Raw genomic sequence first — 16,235 nt, 5'->3', positions numbered from 1 at the left:
GATTCGATGGACCTTTCTCATGTCACCTGGATGCCGTACGAGAGACGGCGACACCTCACGCCCTTTCAGGATATATGCTGGTACTCAGGATGGATCATGGCCGGCAGAGACAGGATGGTCTGTTACTTGCCAGAGCGGGTTCTTAGGCAGTACAGGTATGTCCAGAGAATTCCCAGGACTCCTACATACATAGAGGATCTTGCGGCGGATGATGTGGCCTAGGCCTTCACTGAGTTTGCTCTACATGTCCTCAGCCATCAGCAGAGGGGTCATCCGGTTCCAGATAACCAACCTTGGTTTCATACTAGGGGGTACATGAAATGGTTCGTTAGAGTATCACATCCTATTGTGAACCCCCCTGCGGCCATTCCTGACTACGCAGCTGATGCCCCTCCTCGTCCTGTCCCTGCTTACGAGGAGGTTCTTGTTGAGCAGCAGTGGGCCAGACATCCTCCGGACCCATACCAGATCATCAGTAACATCAGGGCTAGAGTGGACAGTGCACTTGGGCATCCAGAGGTTCTTCGGATCATACAGGGCATACAGTCTGAGTGGAGCATGCTGGAGCAGATGCCGACACCGCGGAGGAGGAGTAGGAGTCCACGGGATGGACCAGCATGACTTGGCTTTTATGTATTATGACTTGTGTAGTTTTATTTTTTGTTTGACATTTTGTTGGATTTCGTTGTACTCTTATTACACTTACGCTTTTTAGCATTTTTATGACATTATCCGTTATCTTATTCGCTTATTTTATCCCGTTATTTTTCGTAATATAATTATGAGTTGGTGTTGATTGAATGTATTATTGAATGAATGATGAAAATTCTGTTCTTGAATGAATGTATGAAAGAATGATTGAAAAAATAGGGAAAAAAGAGGTTTCTGCCTCTTCTGGTTGTATGCACAGAGTGTGCGTGAGTTAACTCACGCATGTGCAATTGGGTGCGTGATGGGTGCGTGAGTTAACTCACGCATGTGCAATTGGGTGTGTGATGGGTGCGTGAGTTAACTCATGCAGTGATTAATGAGTGCGCAAGTTAACTGACGCAGTGTTTAACACTTGTGTTACTTAAGTTGTGCAACGCATGTTAACTAACGCATACATTTACACTTGCGTTAGTTAACATGCGCAAGGGTAAATATGGAAGGGCTGCAGGGTGGGAGCAAAACGTGCTGGGTGGAGAGCAAAATTATTTTCCCTTTGCATTCTTCTTGCACTATATGATGCTATCGACACAATTTCTTTGCACATTTTCAATACGGCCCGGGTAGAGAAGAAACTTCCAAATAACTTTGGTAAAGACTTGGGGTGTGTGGTAATATGTCGTGTTAGTTGTTTTGAGTGATTAGTCTCGAGTGGTCTTTAGATCTTTTAAACTCAATATAAAATCAATTATTGAGCGTGCATTTGAAAATTTATATTCACACACAAAATTGGACCATCTTTCAAATGAACGATTCTAGAAATTTTAACTAAATTTTTCTTTGAGGAAACCATATTTCAACTCTTCCAATACCGGATTATGGAAGAAAAAAAAATTGCTTTTCTTAGCCAATTACGATTTCCACTTTCTTCATAAATTAGTTTCACTTAATCTTGTTGTATGTATTCTAATAGAGGATTGTGGATAATTTTATTAATTTTGATGAAAAAGAGAGAAGAGAGGAAGATAATATCATGTGAATTATGTAAGACAAAATTACAATATAGTAACATAAACTTCACAACCTACATCAATCCTTTTCCTTCAAATTTACTAGAAAACATGACATACTTTATTTAGATATAACACTCTCCAAGAATAAACAACAATCAAATTACTCCTGAAATTAGCTTTAAGAGCCAAGAACAAGAAAACAAGTATGAAAGGAAAAATCAAAAGTAACATATTATTATCACTTGATCTACTTCAAGTGATATAAAGATGAAGATCAAGAACAACAAAGAACAACATGAGAAGCAAACCATAAAGAACAGTGTGTACAAAAATTGATGCAATAGTTGTCTTCATGTTCATAAACTCCAACGGTGAATTCTTCCCTGGAAGCTGAAAAATCATTCCCGGTGATAATAGCCAAAATAGAGCTGCAGCTATGAGAGGAGGAGCCCAATTATTCATTGTCTATCCCTCTAAGAATCAATTCCAAAGCTTGAATGAAAAAAGAGCAAGTAGAAGAAATGCTAAAAAAAATATAAAATGTACCTATTAATGTGGTGTTTCTAATTATATCCCTAAAGTAAGGGAATTAGAATCCTATAAAGCTAACATCAAAGTTATCAATAATTGACTTTAACATGTTCTCCTTTATATCCGTGGCCTATATTGGATTTTTCTAAATAAGAAAGGCATCGTTTTCTTTTGTAGTCAAAATCCAACGAGTTAATTAACTTTTGTGAGTGGGCTATAAAGCTATAATAAAATATGAACAACACTTGTAATAAACAAATACCGCAAGATATGGTCGATGAGACTTATCATTGAGCTTTTAGTGGCCAATAAAACTCACATCATTGGCCCCCTTTATGCTATAATGATCGGACATTGAAGTTAATAATGTGCTACTCGTTCATATATTATATTATTGGGGGTTAAATATTTTTTGGTCTTTTCTCTTTTCTTAAAAAAAAAATTAGATTTGGTGTTTTCTTGTAATGAAAAAAAAAAATTAAGGTGCGATGATGGTCGTCATTCTAAGGTAAGAATGACTTTAGAGCTAAAATAACATTCGATGGAGAATTTACATTTGTTTTTTTTGAAAGAAATTTACATTTGTTATGACTGAATTCATCTTGGAGATATTTTTTTTTTTTTTTTTACTAGTTGAGACACTCATTGGAGTGTACTTTATGGTGTATTCTTCTCTAGTAAACTATATGATGTATTCGCATAAATAATTTGACTGAGAGTTCAAGGAATAATTAGTGGTAATTAAATTGTTATATTTTTACATAAGTTGTAAGTTGATTTCATAAATGTTTTTGGAGAATTTATTTATATAATTATTAACCATGTATCAATGACATAATAGATCCGCAACGAACTTAAGATCAACACTCTGCGAGGTGATGTTGAAGTTAGATTGCTTGCATACCGTCAAACCGGTAAGCATCGTAGGTAAGAACTATTTAGGATAGAAAGTGTATGTACCTAAAATGAGGTCATAAGTTAGTCTTATAGTGAGGAACTAGGGTTTCTAGCCCTCAAGTCTTTATCCACCTAAACAACTATCCTTGAAGGAAAAATTGATTAGTGCATTTTGTCACATTTTTTATGGCTTTGTAATTTGACTTTTTGAAAGTATCATAATTTTAGCATATTTTTGCTATTTGGGTCTGATTTGAATGATAATCCATTTCTTTGATTAATTTTCAAATTTAATTGCATAATGAACCCTGCTCATTCTGCAGGCCATATCTTAGGGCATTTATGTGATTGAGGCGTGCAAATATGTGTTTTGAAATCTAGGGAAAATAAGGAGTGGCATAAGTATCAATCACAAGAGCCACCCTTCATTATGTATTCTTGTTCACGGTTACTCGTTATTGATAATTTAGAGATCCTTGTGACACGAGCAAGGTCTAACAACCTTGAACTACATTGAAGAATTTAAATTATTTTAACCGCACACGAATGTTGTTTTAGACTAACCAAAGGTTCAGTCTATATGATAAGTGTCCATTCACAAGGTGAGATCCAGTAAGACGTCAAACTTAGTATTCTCTCTTATGCATCAAGATATATTCACCCGTTCACTATAAACATTTCACCCACCTCAATCACATGTTAACTTAAACATTGGAGTGTCTTTTACATATACACCTCATCCAAATACCATGGTGTCTTTTAAAAATGTGAGAAACAAAAGGTATTTTTCCCTTCAAATTGGTCAATTGATAGGGTATATTCTGTTATTTTTGGATTTCCAAACTGTTGTATTTGGATTTCCAAGTTCTATTATCTACCGAAGTTGTTACTAGGTTGAGTTACGACCAGGTCGCTCTCTTTAAGACGTTTCGTGGCACTGCCCAAAATTGTACAAGGCAGACTATCAACCACGCCGCCTCCAAGATAAAACAAGCTCAGCTACAACTGTTCGATCAACTACTGCACTGTAGATGTTGGAACACTAGTTAAAGTCTAGTGAGAAAATTGGAAAGAAAGAAAACACTATGAGAAACTAGTGTGTGGGTATGTGACTTAAAAATGTCCCACATTGGAGAGTCACCCCAACTAGTAAGTGTTTATATAAGGGTGGGGTGACCTCCAAGGGTGTGCCCTTGGGGTACCCATTTTTGTGAACGGGTGAACGCTTACAAAAATGTATATATCACACGCAGGACGACGCCGCCGTCCGTCCGACCGGCCGGGCCGGGCTTGGTCGTGGGTTAGAAAAATTGATATATATTTTTTGTCACTTGAAAATGTTAAATTAATTAATTAATTTTTCATTATACGAAAGCGTTACGCGTAACAAATTGATGTGTTACATTCTGACCCGATCCAAACCCGTATCCAGAAGCTTCCGGATATTCCCAATTAAGAAAACGCGTTTGCTTGAGGATTAAGCAAACTTAATCCCCAAGTCACGCGTAAAACGCGTTTGCTTAAGGATTAAGCAAACTTAATCCCCAAGTAACTCTGCCTATAAAAGGAGAGCTCGCCCCACTCATTCTTCAGACCAAAATCTCACAGTTGATGCTTCCTGTGCGGTTTTCTCTCTTCTCCCTTTCGATTTTAACAAATCGTTCTTCTTCTTCTACTCCTTTCTGTCCCTTCGGTATTAAGAGTGTTCTTAAGACCATAGTCCCTTGGTCTTAGGTTCATATTCCCTTCGATAATATATGATTCTTCGGAATATAGAGTACTATTAAGATCATATTAAAGAATGATCTTAACAGTATATATATTATTTTAATAATTTTAAGGAGAAATGGTGGTATCACCATATTTGAGTGGTCGTAGTGCCATATTCATGTTTTGGAGAAGTTAGAATGGTGGTAACACCATATTTGAGTGGTCTCAGCACCATAATAGAATGGTAATAATACCATATTAATTTGAACGGTTTCGAATAGAGCGGTCACGTGCCGTATCGAGTGGCTTCGATCAAACGATTGAGCCATATTTTGAGGGTGTAATTCTCGAACGATTTATCTACAGTGCAGTAGTTAATCGAACAGTTGTAGCTGGGCTTGTTTTATCCTGGAGGCGGCGTGGTTGATAGTCTACCTTGCACAACTTTGGGTAGTGCCACGAAACGTCTTAAAGAGAGCGACCTGGTCGTGACTCAACCTAGTAACAACTTCGGTAGATGATAGAATTTGGAAATTCAAATTTAACAGTTTGGAAATCCAAAAACAACAGTAGAAAACCGTTCGAGAATTACACCTTCAATATGGTACCAAGACCATTCTTTTAATACTGAAACCACTTTAATATGGTACTGTTACCACTCTATTATGGTACTGAGACCACTCAAATATGGTGTTACCACCATTCTAATTATTAACTTCTCCAACTATGATACTATGATCACTCAAATATGGTTTTACACCATTCTAACGTCTAACTTCTTCAAGAATTGAAGAAGAATATATTTTAAGATCATTCATAATTTTGAAGGGACATTATACCAAAAAAGGGACTATGATCTTAAATTATTATTTATTCCGAAGGACATAAAATATCGAAGGGACTATGAACTTAAGAACATTCTTAATTCTGAAGGGACATTAAACCGAAAAGGGACTATGGTCTTAAGAACACTCTTAATTCTGAAGGGACAGAAAAAGGAGATGAAGAGAAGAAAGACTGGTCAACACAAGTCAAGAAAGGGAGAAGAGAGAAAGAGTCTCCGACAACTCAATGAAACTCTTTGGTGTGATTTTTGAACTAGGTGAGCTCTCCTTTTATAGGGAGAGTTTGTAACTAATTTGGAGAAACTTAAGAATTAAGTAAACTTAAAAATTAAGCAACTCATAGATCAGCTCAAGTAACAAACTAATCGGATAAGTTCAAAAAGAAACAAACCCACAAGATTAGCTGAAACAAACAAATGAAGGAAAAATAGGAAATTCAGTTGGATTCTCAATCTTATCACAACCAACATAAACTAAAATTATGAGGAGTGATATCCATGAATTAAAAATAATAATTACTACTTATGAGGAGTATTATTTTCATCGTTATCGGGTATTTAAAATTAAATACCGCAATTTAAACACTACTAATGTGTGTGTTCTATTTTATGTGAGACCCCCACACTCTATTTTTTCAATTCACACAACACTAGATCAAAATTTAATTACTTACTCCCTTCGGTCACTGTTATAAGCAAAACTCCACTTTTTAGATACATTGAATAATTGATGTATCTAGTCTATAATAGACTAGATACATCAATTATTCAATGTATCTAAAAAATAGAGTTTTGCTTATAATAATGACCGGAAGGAGTAACGTTTAATCTTCCAACCTTCCAATCTATTTCCCTCTTCACACCAATGTTCCAACATATTCTTTTAAAAACAATAGGGTAAGTCGGTAAGAGTAATGATTTGTCTAACATCAATTACATGACATTTGCATCTTGGCCCACTAAATCAAACCCATATCAAAGAATCTTTTGCTCAGTTAATCCTGACGCAAGTAAAATAAAAAAGTACCAAACCATATCCTAGTACCTCCCACACACAACCAAACCCTACCGTCAACAAAAACAAACACTTGCCACACTTTTTCTTGTGCTTCCAAATTGTTCCAAATTTCAAAACATCACTTTCCAAGAAATTTCACTCATTTCCTTTATTCCTTAAATCTTCAACACCTTTACCACTTTCTTCACCGAAAGTCACAATTTTTCTCATCTGGGTCATAAAGATCTACCTTTTTTTTATTCACCAGTGTTCAAAAAAGAAGAAAGAAAAAATGTCTGATTGGGCACCAGTGGTTGTTGGAGTTGTGCTGTTTGTGTTTCTTCAACCAGGGTTGTTGTTTGCATTTCCAGGAAATGGAAAACAGCTTGAGTTTGGTGGTATGAAGACAAATGGAAAAGCTATTTTCATTCATACACTTATTTTCTTTGGTCTCTATGCTGTTATCATCTTGGCTCTTCGTGTTCATATCTATACTGGTTGATATGGTTACATGGATCTAAGGTTTTCTTTGTCTTAGTAGAAACTGCATTATTGTAAGTTGTAATAACTGGATGTGTTTTTCTTTTTAATAATTTTGTTGTTGTTGTTGTTAGCAGTTACCTATGAATTGAATGTATGGAAATAAAGTTAAGGTTTTTTATTTTGGTGATTGGAAATACATAGATCTGATCTGATAGGTTATGGGTTTGTGTTATTTAACTGTTGATTAATTAATTTTGTTTAGTGTAATTTTGGTTATGGGATTGTGTTATTTAACTGTTGATTGATTTTAATTAATTAATTATAGTGTAATTTTGGATTTGAAGTGAACTCAGTTTGAAGCTAGCATGATAAAAATTGGGTTTTGAGTTTTGTTTAGTTTGTAGAAGTGATAATCACCAAATAATGAAACTCGCCGAGCTTGTGTTCAACCTAGGAATATCGGAACTGTTGAGACCTAGAGGTGGTAGGCCTTTGGGGACAATTATTAGTACAGTATAAACTCTTTAATTTAAACTCTTCGGTAAATTAATAAACTCTCTAAAATAATAAATTTGTCCGGTTCCGACTTGAGTCTATATAAAAAATTGAAAAACTCGATAAAATAATAAGATAATAATTTTTCGGGAGATCCCTTTATAATTTTTGGTCCCAAGAAAATCATAGATTAATACTCCATCCGTTTCAAAATGAGTGTCGCTTTAGACTTTGGCACATATATTAAGAAATGGAATGAAATAATCATTGGATACAACGCTTTTACTAAACTGTCCTTACTTTATTAGAAAAAGACAAACTTAAAGTTGCATTGAAAATTGTGAGAGAAAAGTTTGAGAGGGTAAAGTTGGAAGAAAAAAATTAAACTTGTATTGGAAATGTAAAGCGACATTCATTTTGAAACAAATTTTTTTGGCTAAAGTGACACTCATTTTGAAACGGAGGGAGTAATTCATAGAAACTGAAAAAAATATATTAAGAATACATTGAACATATTTGTTCATCTTGATTATATTTACTGTACTTCAAAAGTCATTATTGATTTCCAATGCATATGAATACAGTAGTTACTAATTTACGTTGAGTCCCAAGGTTCGTTGCAACGTAATTCTAAGAGGCATTGATTAATTTGCATTTTTGTTTGGTATGTACAGTATAATTACTTAAAAACTCTTTAAATTAATAATTATTAATTTATCGATAAATTAATAACTATCTAAATTAATAAATTTCTCCGGTCCTGACATTATTAATTTAGAGTTTTAACTGTATTAGGAAAATGTTAACCATTGCCCCGGGGGCACTGATTAAGGAAGAATATATAGTACTCCCTCCGGTCCTTATTATAAGAAAAAGTTGACTTTATAGATTCATAGAATAATTAATGTATCTTATTGAAAATATAGACTAGATACATCACTTACACAATGAACCAAAAAAAGTCAATTGTTTCTTATAATAAGGACCGGAGGGAGTAATACTACTACATTAGAACTTGTGAAGTCAACTCTTTAAAGATTTATAAAGTGTTATTTTTAAATTAAAACTTTCTCTTTTTGATTCCTTAACCAGTGCCCCGGGGGCACCGGTTAACACAACACTTGTTATTACTATTTTAAATGCATTTAATAATTTAATAATTTAAAAAGAGAGTTTTATTTAGGGACAATTTTGTCCAAGAAAAAATTAGGGACTATTTTTATCAAATGAGTGCTTATATAAAAAAACCGAGAGAGTAGTTTGCGACTAAAGTAAGGATGTCAATGGGTAACCATGAGTACGGATAATATGATACCCGTTTCTGCCCCGTTAGATAAATATGATACTCGTACTCGTACTCTCGTGGATACCCACTATACGGGTAACTAAGAGTATTGAGGTATCCATGAATATTCATGGGTATCTATGAATTTTTGAATTTATTTATTTTTGGGAACAGATAATACTTTTTTTTAATATCACCTTAGACTTGAAACAAATGAATGAGCTTTAAGAATAAAGTATAGAATGAATCACCTATATAAGTTTTTGCATCGAATTACTTCGTATAGGATGAGTGTCACAAAAGTTAAAACCTATTTTTGGGAACATTAATGTCGTCTTAGACTTGAAACAAATGAATGAGCTTTAAGAATAAAAGTCCTACTATGTCACAAGCTTAGCAATCCGCGAGCATTGCATCACTAGGCAGAAGGATATTATCAAGATGGTTTGATTAAGCCGAAAATTAACTCGTCTAACAATCCAGTTGAATGAGGTTGCCATTGCCAATCAATGTCTTAGCTGACGCAGATAAGTCATTCAGTATAAACTAATTGAGGATGCTAACTTAAATTAATCAATGTGGAGGTAAAGGTTTAGCTTAGGCAAACAAAACTTGGGACCTGTTTTGCCAAATGCTGGATCAGGCAACAATCCATGTATTAGTTCTACCAGTTGAGCATCTAACCACACAACATGACAAGGCATTAAAACCCTCAATTCAAATGCATCTGTGAAAACTCAGGAAGAGTAATGTTTTAAGGTTTAGGAAGATTAATAAAATGAGACTAAATTTCTTTGTCAAAAAAAAAATGTGACTAAATTTCATGCCTCGGTAGCGTAAATTGTTATTTTACATGTGCATCCAATCAAATCATATCAAATATATATTTTTAAAAATATAAAGGAACCAATCTAAAAATGATGTGATAACATCACAGTACAGTTTGATTAAATACGTGCATAAAAAAGATATATTTGGCTAGTATAAAGGAACCCAATCTAGAGAAGATTTTTTTGTCCCGTGTTATAATTACTTTTGGGACAAAAACTCTTCTCTATAGTGCTTAGGAAAAAAATGGATTTAAAGAACATAACATAATTTTTGTCCTTTTCGTTGTTTTCTATGTCTAGTAGTATAGTGCCAAGGCTCACGCCATTGTATCATCCTAAGCGTGCAAAAGTGAAAAATCTCAAATTCGAACTATGACCATTGTATATACGTTCTTGCGCCCACCAACTATATTATTCTTGCATGTGGCATGTTGTAATAACGAAAGTATTCTAAACTATTGCCTAAATGCAAGAAATACAAGGATTCCAATCTATACAACTTCCCAAACTTTTACATGCATCTTACCCGAGGTTTTAAATTCAAGTTGCAATCTTTGATATCATAAAAAATTATGAACGAAACACCAGATCTGTTGCGATTGTATTTCTGGTCACAATCAATGTAGAAGCTAAAGCATTTATAAACATTTCTTTTCACTTCATTTGGTGATCTCTATGAGTTCAACCCCTATTGCTGGAAGCCAGAGTTAAATCCCTCAAAGTAACAATGTTATAGGGTAGGTTACTTTGATTACTATGAGGTGTCTCAAACTATTTATTTTGTTAAAGATGTCAAGGACTGCAGCTGCTGTGCTGCGGCTGCAACCCTCGATGCACAAAAATCAAAGCTACATAAAGATATTCAACAAACTTTAGTGAAAAAATTTAAATGCGAAATTGCATGCTTCCTTTTATGGGTGAAGATTGCATGTTTCATTGTAGTCGTCAATATGGCCAAATAATTTTAACATGTGAGTCTGATAACTTGTATATCACTTCCAACAATCTAAACGAAGCAAAACTGTCAAATAGAAGAGTTGAATCCAAAAATTAAAGTTAAACCTACTTGCTTGAAGTATTAAAACCAAAAGTTTTTCTGTAGATAATTTGAAAAAACTATAACTGACAACACTATGCAGAATTAATTGCTTCAAGTTGCCTTCGTAGTTCGTCAAGGTCATCATTGTCATTGCTTGGAGCTTCAGGAGTGACTAGGTTCTGAAATTCATCCGCAGTAGGAAGTTCATGGGTGAGACCTTCAGGAAGGGCATCTGTAACAGATTTGGGGATAAGAGGTTACTAGTTTAAAAATTGCAAATGAATAATAGAATTAAAACAAATCTAGAACCCTTCAGCAATAAAAGTAAATGTTTCTTTCTCCAACAAATATTGTTAAAGAAAAACTATACAGAAACACGAAAGACACATGAACTGGCAAAATGAATAACTGCTAGTGATGTTTGCTTTTGCAATGAAGGTGCAATACAAAAGGATCATATTTCCTTAAACATTTCCATGAAGGAGCTAGATGAAACAAAAGTCGCTTGACCAAGCCCATGTAGCTCAAAAGAAAGAATTAACCCAACATCAAGAGCTTTAGAGTCAGTATTGCTAATAAACGTTAACGAACTCCACCATTTCAGTTTACTTGTATAAAGGGCAAACCCATTAAGCTTATCAATAGGGTACTTAAGAATATAGTGAAGTAAATACCTGAACTTTTGGTATTGGTACCATCTGGCTCACAATCATCAACGACACTGAAAATTTTAACAAAGCCACCAGTAAATGTGAAGGCTAAAAATTGTATGACAGCGACACTGCTTGATGTTAGATGCTGATCAGATTAATTATAATATGCATTGCATCCATATAGTATATCATACAGCTCTTACGTAAACAAAACGAAGTATATGAACGGTAGAAAAGATCATTAAGCACCTTATATTCCATTCGTTATCATCGTGCAGTGGACCTTCTTCAACTAATGGTCCTTCAGCCTCCAATTTTGCTTTTGCGGCAGCATCCCTTGTTGGCTTTGCAAGAATGTACTCGCCCTACAAAACATTTATAGTTTCAATAACCACACAGGATAATACATGACTTCAATCATAAAATCATGTGAAACGTGGACTTAACTAAATTCCTTACCTGTCGTTTTAAGCAAGCTGCATTTGAACATTGAGGGTTTGGCTTCATTTGCATAGTTGGGAAAAAATCTTTGAGAGAGTTATATCCCTACATACAAGAAAACAGAAACGGGATGTCATCATAAGGCTATTATATTCCTACGAATCATGGTGGTCTCATCGGATTCCTCTTCAAAGAATAAATTTCGCAATCTTTTGAACAAAAAAGGAAGGAGTAATTTGCAATGCTCAACAAAAAAGAAAATAAATGGTGTTCAAACACTAGTGCAATACTTACCAAATAAGGAGAGACTTGACCAAAACCTAACAAGAACTTTAGTGTGTTTTGGACAAGAAGCCCAGCAATAACCCCCTGGAAAGTCAAACAAAATTTTCCAAGTCCATAGAAATAGCCATCAAAAAGTGTACTCATATTCTCAATGTTAAAGAGACATTAAATAAGCCACTAAAAATAATAAATGCCATGTCATGCGAGTATAATAAGACTAAAAGCTTCGGAACAATATTAACTTTAATGGTAAAAGGATATAGAATTAAAATTTACCATGGTAGTTGGTAAAGATGCAGCACAAACCCCTTCACGCTTGAGTGTACGCTCATCAATCCCAGATGCTACAACCTAAGAGGAAAAACATAATCATATGTTTCATATATTCGTACATACTGCATAACAGTTACCTATTGTCCGTAAGTTAGATGTAGTATGCATGAACATATCCGGTTACATAGTTTGCTATTAAAAAAATACAATAATATAGTCCACATATGGATGACATTCTGAAACATGATAACATATGACTAAGTTAATTAAATCCAATCCTGAGGCATTCCACTGTCAATTGTGAACAATACCCAATTTCAAATAAAAAACAGACTTACAAGAGGAGGAGCGCATGCAAAACAGGCCGTTTCTCCAGGAATAAGTAACTGAATGTGACCAGAAACGGCATCCTCGGAAACACCTGTTTGAATTTTTTTTCGCATGAGTTTCAGTGTAAGTATATTTTCATAGACATGTATAACTGCCATCAAGAATAAGCAATGCATAATCCTAGAAGAATGCACAAGCACAACTCTCTTTGTATTCGACAAGAGATGCACCCTGAGATAGTCATAGTACCGAATACTAAAAAAAAAAGAAGTAAATTAATGTATATGCGAGCTAAATGTACACAGATGCATCCACTTGTCAAGGTCTGGATACTTTCAAAGAGGAAGAAAACATTTGTCAGGTACAACTTCATTTACATTGTGAATTGTCTTAAAGAAGGATGTCTATTCTAGTTTAATGACTAAATTATATCACGTTATTTTCACATTACTTTTCTGCACATGTCAATAAAGATGGTTAAGGGCCAATTTTAAGCATTTTATCTTTACTAAGAATGCTCACCTGACTCCATCCATGTATGGCTCAGTTCATTACAAGCCTGCAGTGTGCATAGGAAGTTAGTTACACACAGCAATCTCTTAGCAGAACTGAAAGAAGATAATTAAATTACGTTTTAGCAGAACTGAAAGAAGATAATTAAATTATGTTAAATAATAAATACCTGGTTAACAGCCATTCTTGCTTCATAATTATCTACACAGCTTAAGACAAGGTCCACGCCGCTACCTTGTTTATCAGGACGAAATGACTTATTTTTCAAAGATGACATAAAGGTTTCAAAACCATCCACTGTTGTGATATTCAGTGTAAAGCTCTAAATGAAGAGAAAGGGTGAATGTATCAGCATGCAAAAAATACTAGATTCGTCTTTGTAACATAGTAGGCGTATGGAATGAGTCACAGAGGATGCAAATATTAAAATATACTTACCTCAAGCACAACATCAGGATTTATATCTGAAAGTGTTTGTACAGCTGCATCTGTCTTTGTCATACCAGCCTGAAAGCCAAAAAATACACTTTACTTTTGGAAGCCTGTATATATAATGTAGTCAGCACATAAGTCTAGATCAAACTTTTAAATTGTAATTTTCTGTGCGAACTATGAAGTATGCAGAAAAAATTTGTGCAAATGATTACTTATATGACTTCTCCTTAATGCTTGGAAATAATAAAAACTTATACAACAACCACCACCAAATTCTTCTCCTATTAAGTGAGATTTGTCACAAAGATCAAACAACACCATAATATCCGATCAAATTTCGAATGTTTGTAAATAAAAAATGTATACAACTTTTTGGTTTTGCAAAAATAAACATATACAACAACAACACCATCATATCCCGCTCTTATTTTGAAGACAAGAAAATGAAGATTTGAGTGCTCACTTGATCAGGACGAAAGAAGAGCCTATTCATGTTTGCAAGTTCCACTTTGTCATAATCATACAACAAAAGTCGACCAATACCACATCTTGTTAGCATCTCAGCAGCTACACTTCCTACACCACCTATTCCCTGTGATTACATAAGAATTACCAAACGTTAGAACTTATTTCCAAAATGTGAAATAAAAACCTAAAGATTTCGTAGAAAACCCTAAAATAGTCAGAACTGAATGTTCTCCTAGCTTGGTGTGATTATATCTCCTTTATTAAATGTGGGAAGTAAATAGTCGAACCTAAATGCTCTGAAGTATAAATAAAACTAGAATCTCCAGCAATCATACACACAAGTTTGACTAAGAATACCAGGCTTTATCGAACGATGCCATAATGCTCTATCATATCATACCATATTTCTATCCAGCTCATTATTCTCCGGATCTTTCTTAATAGTTTCTTTTATAGTTTATCCAGGTTTTCCTCTGCATCTATTGGTTTGACTACTCTTGATCTGATCTACATGCGGAAACCACCTAAGTCTAGTTTCCACCATCTTTTCTACTATAGGTGTCACCCCAACTCTCTCTCTCTAATGTTGTCATTCTAATCATATTCCGTCTAGTCTTACTACAAATCCTACGCTTAATTTATTTTCGTGTTGGTTCTTGACAGCCCAACACTATGTCCCATACAAGTTTGACCAAGGATACTCGCCAACAAAGTCTTCTCTACCAAATTAAATCATAATCGAAAGACGATATCGCAGCAATGGTTAACAAAATACAAAGCAACATACAAATTTATAGGTCCACATATCCAATGGCATATAGCTCAACTTTCATTCAAATAAAAATCACCATAAATAAATAAATAAGATTTATAACAATGTAGCTCATCGCAAGTTGTCTATCAGATTAAATTAGAAATTCAATGTACTTCATTCGTAGAATTTTCTTTTCATTTCCAAGAGTAAACATTAAAAAAGAGAGTTTCGATTTTTTAGGTATTATGCTTGCACCGGTGATAGTGAGTGAACAGTTTGCTTACATGCATATCATTATTATATGGCAAGCAAGTAAAGGTAGAGGAGGAGATTAGTACATACAACTATGGCTATGGAGAAATCCCTTATCCGTTCGTAATTCTCGACAATTCCCATTCTCTGAAGCGCCATAAGCCGACTGTACGGATTGCTGTCTACAACCTCAGCACTCATATCCTGATCAACACAGTAACAACAATTCAATTCAGCAAAAACTTCAAATGCATCAAATAAAAAATTGCTCCACCACAAGCATAAAGCAAGTACCTTAACTTTTGTGCGGTGAACAGGTTGAGCCCTAACAAGATCAGCAATATGCTCAACGCGTGATTGAATCTTCAAATCAAAAGATAGAAATTGAATCAAGTCTCAAGCATTACAATAAAAAATGCATGCAGAATTGGATCATGGATAATTGAATAATTGAGAAGAAGAGAGGTGGAATTACCTTATGGAAGGCATCGCGAAGAGATGGATCTGGAAGGGATTGATTGAGAGATTGAAGATCGGTGATCAAGTCATTGAGCTCGATCTCCATCTCTCAATGTTGAATTTGAGCAAAACCAAATGCTTAATTGAAACTGTAGTTGAATGTTGAAAGATAATAACAGAACAGAGTTTGAGATTGTTTGTAGAAACAAAGTAAGGTTTTTATTGAAGTATTGAACAGGAGTTACAGAACAGAGCAAAAAATATTCACAAAACAGAAACAGAAGTTACCAACCTGAGGAAGAAGAAACAAACACGAGCTGAAGAAGAAGGTGGGTGTTGCGACCCCGACGGCGTTTTACGGCGAAGAAGAAGAAGCAAGCACGGGCTGGGGAAATCTATAGGGTTTGATGAAAATTTCAAAAATGCCCTCATTTTTTTAAACTAAGGACAATTTCGTATTTTCCCCATAAATATAATATTTCGCCCGGTCCGATATTATGTGACCTAGTTGACGCACAATTTTGAACTTAAATATCTGTAGTAATCTATTAGAAAAATGGGTTAATAGTGTTTTACCTCCTATAATATAGGTCATTTCCG

At 34.6% G+C, this 16,235-nt stretch overlaps 3 protein-coding genes across 4 annotated transcripts; 1 reads left to right on the top strand and 2 right to left on the bottom strand.

Annotated features, from left to right (window-relative positions):
- Window positions 1-1,669: 1,669 nt before the first annotated feature.
- On the bottom strand, window positions 1,670-2,299 carry LOC146905363 (DUF3339-domain containing protein). Its single transcript, XM_085726350.1, has one exon. It carries the CDS (start codon window positions 2,121-2,123, stop codon window positions 1,914-1,916), a length of 210 nt encoding a protein of 69 aa, XP_085582476.1. The 5' UTR covers window positions 2,124-2,299; the 3' UTR covers window positions 1,670-1,913.
- A 4,392-nt stretch (window positions 2,300-6,691) lies between these two features.
- LOC146905362 (uncharacterized) lies at window positions 6,692-7,301 on the top strand. Its single transcript, XM_085723800.1, has one exon. It carries the CDS (start codon window positions 6,933-6,935, stop codon window positions 7,140-7,142), a length of 210 nt encoding a protein of 69 aa, XP_085579926.1. The 5' UTR covers window positions 6,692-6,932; the 3' UTR covers window positions 7,143-7,301.
- A 3,341-nt stretch (window positions 7,302-10,642) lies between these two features.
- LOC146905361 (ubiquitin-like modifier-activating enzyme 5) lies at window positions 10,643-15,997 on the bottom strand. Of its 2 annotated transcripts, XR_015020535.1 has the most exons (16): window positions 15,928-15,997; window positions 15,652-15,784; window positions 15,471-15,539; window positions 15,267-15,380; window positions 14,166-14,294; window positions 13,706-13,774; window positions 13,437-13,589; window positions 13,277-13,313; window positions 12,763-12,845; window positions 12,428-12,502; window positions 12,161-12,235; window positions 11,885-11,971; window positions 11,675-11,790; window positions 11,447-11,493; window positions 10,757-11,004; window positions 10,643-10,705 (listed from the first exon to the last, which is right to left on the bottom strand). XR_015020535.1 is itself a non-coding variant. In XM_085730333.1 (15 exons), the coding sequence occupies exons 2-15, from the start codon at window positions 15,739-15,741 to the stop codon at window positions 10,865-10,867; spliced, it is 1,284 nt and encodes a 427-aa protein (XP_085586459.1). In that variant the 5' UTR covers window positions 15,742-15,784; window positions 15,928-15,997; the 3' UTR covers window positions 10,643-10,864. The 2 variants fall into 2 exon arrangements, 1 of the variants encoding a protein (XP_085586459.1); XM_085730333.1 differs by having other exon boundaries at window positions 10,643-11,004.
- Window positions 15,998-16,235: the final 238 nt, after the last annotated feature.

This window comes from Medicago sativa, chromosome 7 (assembly GCF_051527215.1).
Source record: "Medicago sativa cultivar Bolivia chromosome 7, Bolivia_mono, whole genome shotgun sequence".
Lineage (NCBI taxonomy): Eukaryota > Viridiplantae > Streptophyta > Magnoliopsida > Fabales > Fabaceae > Medicago > Medicago sativa.
The sequence above is the reverse complement of the archived record's forward strand: the minus strand, read 5'-3'. Positions and strand labels throughout refer to the sequence as shown.